At 50.1% G+C, this 6153-nt stretch overlaps 1 protein-coding gene across 2 annotated transcripts in view; it reads left to right on the top strand.

Annotated features, from left to right (window-relative positions):
* LOC106604875 (protein diaphanous homolog 1) overlaps positions 1 to 5751 on the top strand; it is a 66123-nt gene extending 60372 nt beyond the window's left edge. For both annotated transcript variants that reach the window (XM_082975202.1, XM_082975201.1), the window contains 4 exons: positions 906 to 970; positions 1665 to 1844; positions 3865 to 4395; positions 5593 to 5751. In XM_082975202.1, the coding sequence (XP_082831328.1) occupies positions 906 to 970; positions 1665 to 1844; positions 3865 to 4395; positions 5593 to 5736 (920 nt within the window). In that variant the 3' untranslated portion in view covers positions 5737 to 5751. The remainder of the gene's footprint in view (positions 1 to 905; positions 971 to 1664; positions 1845 to 3864; positions 4396 to 5592) is intronic.
* Positions 5752 to 6153: the final 402 nt, after the last annotated feature.

Below are 6153 nucleotides of genomic sequence, written 5' to 3'. Positions count from 1 at the left end.
ACATTCCCTGACTCCACCCCCTGCTTATCGAGCCACCCTGATGGGTCAGTCAGAGGTTCCGTCTAGGGCAGTGACGGTCATCGAAATTTGAATGACTGTTATTGGTCCTTTTTAAAAATATATATATATATTTTTTTACGAACATGCATGTGCTGCTGCTGGAAAGGGGGTTGTTGCCTAGGCAACCGTAGACCCCTTTGCTAGACATACTTGCTTGTTTCAGCAAGGAGAAACACCAAAGTTTCATCACGTCGTAAGGAGTCCATGGAACCGCGGAAATGCCCGAGCCTCCTGTCTTCGGTCAGCAGTTCCTTCCACACACACACTCACAAAATGGTTCTTTCTTATTTTCACGACGGTCTTCCGTCCGTCATCGTCGGTTACAAAATGATACAGTAGCTGTGCCAGCCATACTTCCATCTCCTGGGGCTGTTTCTCACTTCAGCTTCTTTAGACGGGGTTGAAAATGAAAAACCCACGGAAAAAAGGGAATGAAAATGTGGGAAAGATGAATAGAATAAAGTGTTGTGAGAGATTAGAAGATTAGTGTTTCCAGGCAGATGTGGGTGTCTCTGTGGGTGTCTCTGTGGGTGTCTGTCGGTGTGGGTGTGTAGATGGGTAGTGACAGCTCCCCACAGATGGGATCAGACTACATAATGAGATGCCTGGGCAATCGCCTCACAGATCTAGACTTTGAGGAGTGTGATAAGAAGAGGCAGACTGATGGATACGCAGGCAGAGTGAAGGACTCCGTGTGCCTGTGTGTGTATGTGCCTGTGTGTGTTGACGAGCGCCAGACTGAAGGGCACAATGCCTCATCTCTGAGACGTGATCAGGTCTGCTTGGAACTCACTCACCCCTCCTCTCTTCCTCTCCTTCTCATCCCTCGCTCTGTCTCCCCACAGACAACATGGTGGACAAGACCAAGGTGCAGAGCAGTGAGGCCAAGGCCATAGAGCTGGAGAAGAAGGTGAAATGCGCACACACACACACACACACACACACACACACACACACACACACACACACACACACACACACACACACAGGATTGTAATGAGATTCTCTCCGAACTCACCTCCCCCTGACACACAACTACCAGTCTAAATGAGAAAGAGAAGAATGAATACACACATGCCTGACCGCTTCCTGATGGAGAACACACACACACACACACACACACACACACACACACACAAAAAGTCTGACAGGATAATTGCGAAGAGTGAGCTGAAACTATCTCCATCACACGTACACACACACACGCACATTCACACGCTAAAACCCACATATTCATACCTATTCCATGGTAATATGGACAACCACACTCGGTGTCTGCCACTGACCACACACACACACACACGTTGGTTGATAGGATAGTTGCTGGCAGCCTCTTACTGGCAGGATTAGGGATGAGACTGTCAGAAAGCTGTCCGTAAAAGGAGGAAAGCTAATATCTGCAAATGAAACACCAAAGCAGCTGTGTGTGTGAAAGTATATTTGAGAATGTGTGTTTGTTATTTTCATTGGACACTTAAGCGGTGTGTTTTTTTTTAACCCTGTTAACTCATGTTGCTCAATAGCTTGACATTGAGCTCTGTGCCATTTTTAATAAGCCTCTGTACACAGTTTGTGTCCTGACTCTGCTACTCTCTTCCCCGTAGCTGAATGCAGAGCTGACGGCGCGCCATGAGCTGCAGGCGGAGCTGAAGAAGATGGAGGGAGACTATGAACAGAGAGTCCAGGAGCTGGCCGCTGAGAAGGAGATTCTGGGCTCTGAGAAGCAGGAGAGAGAGAGCGAGAATCAGACCTTACTGGGACAGATCAACACGTTCAAAGAACAGGTACGCACACACACACACACACTCAGGAAACCAGAGCTCCAACTTCCGCTACTCTACCAATAAGAGTGGAATGGAGCACTCTGAACTCCCCTTCACCAATACCAACGGAGGAGAAAGTACTGAGGGCTTCAGCGGCAAGTAGCTCAAAAAGTGTTAGACTCAACTGACACACAGGGAGGGAGGAAGAGGATGGATGGAGGGAGGAAGAGGAGGATGGATGGATGGAGGGAGGAAGAGGAGGATGGATGGAGGGAGGAAGAGGAGGATGGATGGAGGGAGGAGGATGAGGAGGAGTAGGATGGAGGGAGGAGGAGGATGAAGGGAGGGAGGGACTAAGAAAAGTGTCCGAGTCCCAGTGCTCCACCAGTTGCACCCTGCCTCATGGTGACACACAAAGCATGTACTGAACAGCTCATCTGACACGTTCTACACACACACACCAGTCTGCACACATCACTGTGTGTGTGTGTGTGTGTGTGTGTGTGTGTGTGTGTGTGTGTGTGTGTGTGTACGTGCATGTGCATGTGTGTTTGTCCACGTACGTGTGTCTCTGATGGACGGGCAGGTCCCTTCCCCAACAGGCTGAGGCCAGCAGAATCGTCTCATGTTCTCACACACGTCCAACTGTCCGTCCCCCCCCATCACCACACGTATCAAATACCCTCTCGTCAACAGATCATTCACTCCCCCCTCCGTTTGAGACGCAGCCCCATCAGTGTCTTCACGTGTAGTGTTGCACGGCACACTGAAATTGAGAGGATCAAGTCCATCAGCTCAGCCCCTTTTTATAGCTCGAATAACAAATTCTGGCCTGCGTTGTTAGCTCCCCACTGATGCCGCGCGGACGTTAACACACTGGAATAATGCAACAACGGTATGTAGAAGTGTTGAAACTGTTCATTACTGTTGTCGCAAAACAATGTCCATACAGGCCAGAACACTTTTACAAAGCAAGACACCGGTAGCTTCCACCATTAATTGAAGGCTAACGTTCCCTGCTAGCTTACAGCTGAAGCAACATCAGTCCACTACCCTAGTACTTTGTTTGTGATAATATGCAAACCGTAAAAGCAAAATATGCTGATTGCCACCAAAACCTTTATCCAGTAGATTCCACAGCCGCATTCTGCCTCACGAATGGCGTCGTTACTTTAGAGACAGCGAACACTTTTTTTCTAAAAGAAGCGATGGCTTCTTCTTCTATGCCAATGTTGTTGATCAATAAAATATGTTCTCTTAGCAGTTGCCCATAAAGTAAGTCGTAAACGGAAGGGATTGTTTGTCATCTGTAGCCCCATGAAATCAGCTAAAACAAGCTCAACTCAATGCATGCGCGCTCACCTATAGAATAATACGCATTCACCTCTATTGAGACTAGGCCTGGGCTACATCTTGATTTACCCAGTTTATCAATAGACAAATTCAATTATTACTATTGTTGTTTTCTAGTTAGATTGGTAGAAACAAAGTGAAATTAATTGAAGGATTTGTGTACTCTTTTTTTGAACAATTTTGAAATGTAATGATATTGAACTCAGAAGACGCCCAGCCTTTGAACAGAGCAATAGCTGAATTTATCTGTCTGGATCAAGTGCCATTCTCTGACTTCTGGTGTCGTGACGGTATGGAGTATTGCGACGGTATCGAGTATCGTGCTACTAAACCTGGTATCAGAAGTAAAAATTCTGGTATTGCAACAACAGTATTCATATGTCTCTCACTTTCCCCCCATATGAGGCTGTGCCCAGCCCTTCATCTGTCTGAATGCTCATAAGGACCCAGTGAGTTCAGTGAGGAGCAGTTCTTTGTCCCTCAGTCACAAGAACATGTTGGCAGACACTCAAGCGCACACACACACACACACACACACACACACACTAATTTAGAAAGACAGAAAATGTCTTCTCTCATGGTTTAGTAGTATGGAGCTTTCATACAGTAAAGTAAAATCTCCTCTAACTAATATGTTTCTCTTCCTCTATCTGTCCCGCTCGCTCTCTCTCTCTCTCTCTCTCTCCAGATAGAGACGCTCAATAAGGATCTGGAGGAGGCCAAGACCAGAGTTGTCACGGTCCATGTCCCAGTTGGCCCTGCTCCTCCCACTGCCCCCCCTCTCCCAGGGCAAGTTAGGATGCCCGTGCCCCCTCCTCCACCCCTACCCGGCCAAACATTCCTCCCTTCCCCACCTCCTCCACCCCCCCTACCAGGGATGCCCGGCCCCCCTCCGCCACCCCCCCTACCAGGGATGCCCGGCCCCCCTCCGCCACCCCCCCTACCAGGGATGCCCGGCCCCCCTCCGCCACCCCCCCTACCAGGGATGCCCGGCCCCCCTCCGCCACCCCCCCTACCAGGGATGCCCGGCCCCCCTCCCCCTCCTCCCCTCCCTGGTGGTCCTGGAATGCCCCTTCCTGCACCTGGCATGGGCATGCCCCCTCCCCCTCCTGGTATGGAGGGCTGGGCAGCCCCTGTGCCACCCCCTCTGCCCTTCGGCCTGTCGCCCAAGAAGGAGTACAAGCCTGAGGTGCAGCTGAAGCGGGCCAACTGGAGCAAGGTGAGGACGGGGGGAGAGAGACAATGAGTGTGTGAATCTTTTTCATTCGAGCACGAGCCTTTGTTAGTGTGCGCGGGCATAGGAGTCAAGAGAACAGCAACATCTTTAATTATTGTCTCTGTGTGTGTGAGTACATCCTAAGACTGTGACCCTATGTGTGTCTCTCTGTTCCGGTATTCTTCTCCTCCCTCTCATCTGCGATGGTTAAAACATCAAAACGGCCCTCTGTCTCTCTTTAGCCTAAAGCTACTGTTTAATGGCTTCAGCTGAGTTCATCAGCGTTTAGTTTCTCTCTCCCTTCCTCCCTCACCCCCCCCCCGTTCTCTCCATTCGTTCGACGGGGTTGGTGAGAGCCCTTTGACGAGGATGTCACAGAAATTGCTTTTTAATAAGGCTGCTTCTTTTAACTGCGCTGGTGGAAGATAATTAAATTGCTGCTAGAAAGGACAGCATTCTTTTGTAATTTAATTGTAAAAAAAAAAAATAAGAATTATCCTCGGCCCTTCAGCCCCTGTATCACATTCTCCCCCTCCCAGAGGCATCTTTTGTAATGAAAGGCTCATATCTGTGAAGTTACTACCTCTCTTCTGATCCTCCCTCTCTTTCCTCTCTCTATTTCGCTTCCCCGTTCTCTCTCTTCTTTGCTCTGCTCCTTGATGAGAGAACCAAAGGGGGGGGGGAGAGAAGAGAGAGCGAGAGAGTTGGAGAAAAAAAAGGCACTTAATTGTGAGGAGGTGGTGTTGATGGTTGGGAAGAGAGAAGAAAGTGAGCGCCGTAGCGATGGCGGAGAAAAGGAGGGAGAAAGGGAGAGGAGGGTGAAGGGAATGGATTCCTTTCTCTCCCTCCCTCTCTCTTTCTCTCTCTCTCTCTCTCTCTCTCTCTCTCTCTGTGACAGGGCTAGTTGTGTGAAGCTCATGGCTTTTGTGTGGAGGAGAATAAGGATCAGGGGAAATTACTACTTCTTTCCTCTCCTCTTCTTTGTGTCTCTCTCTCCATTCCCCCCCCCCCACCTCCTTTAGCATCCCGGCTCTCTTGTTCTCTCTCTTTCTTTCTCTGTCCATCTCTCGCTTGATTGCTGTATAGATGGAGGAATGATTTTTTTTTTGCAAAATTGGATGAAAGGATTCAAAAGGCATTTATCTTTCTCTCTACCACCCTCTTTCTCTCTCTCTTTCTCCCCCCTCCCCCGTGGTACAGATTGGACATGAGGATCTGTCTGAGAAGAGTTTCTGGACAAAGGCCAACGAGGATCGCTATGAGAACAACGAGCTCTTTGCCAAACTCACCCTGGCCTTCTCCTCCCAGACCAAGAGTGAGTGTGTGGGCCTGTGTGTGTACTAGTTCCCCGTGGGTCTGTGTGTGTACTAGGGCACCGTGGGCCTGTGTGTGTACTAGTTCCCCGTGGGCCTGTGTGTGTACTAGGGCACCGTGGGCCTGTGTGTGTACTAGTTCCCCGTGGGTCTGTGTGTGTACTAGGGCACCGTGGGCCTGTGTGTGTACTAGGGCACCGTGGGCCTGTGTGTGTACTAGGGCACCGTGGGCCTGTGTGTGTACTAGTTCCCCGTGGGCCTGTGTGTGTACTAGGGCACCGTGGGCCTGTGTGTGTACTAGGGCCCCGTGGGCCTGTGTGTGTACTAGGGCACCGTGGGCCTGTGTGTGTACTAGGGCACCGTGGGCCTGTGTGTGTACTAGGGCACCGTGGGCCTGTGTGTGTACTAGGGCCCCGTGGGTCTGTGTGTGTACTAGGGCACCGTGGGC

The sequence above is a fragment of the Salmo salar genome, chromosome 05 (assembly GCF_965601325.2).
Source record: "Salmo salar chromosome 05, fSalSal1, whole genome shotgun sequence".
Lineage (NCBI taxonomy): Eukaryota > Metazoa > Chordata > Actinopteri > Salmoniformes > Salmonidae > Salmo > Salmo salar.
The sequence above is the reverse complement of the archived record's forward strand: the minus strand, read 5'-3'. Positions and strand labels throughout refer to the sequence as shown.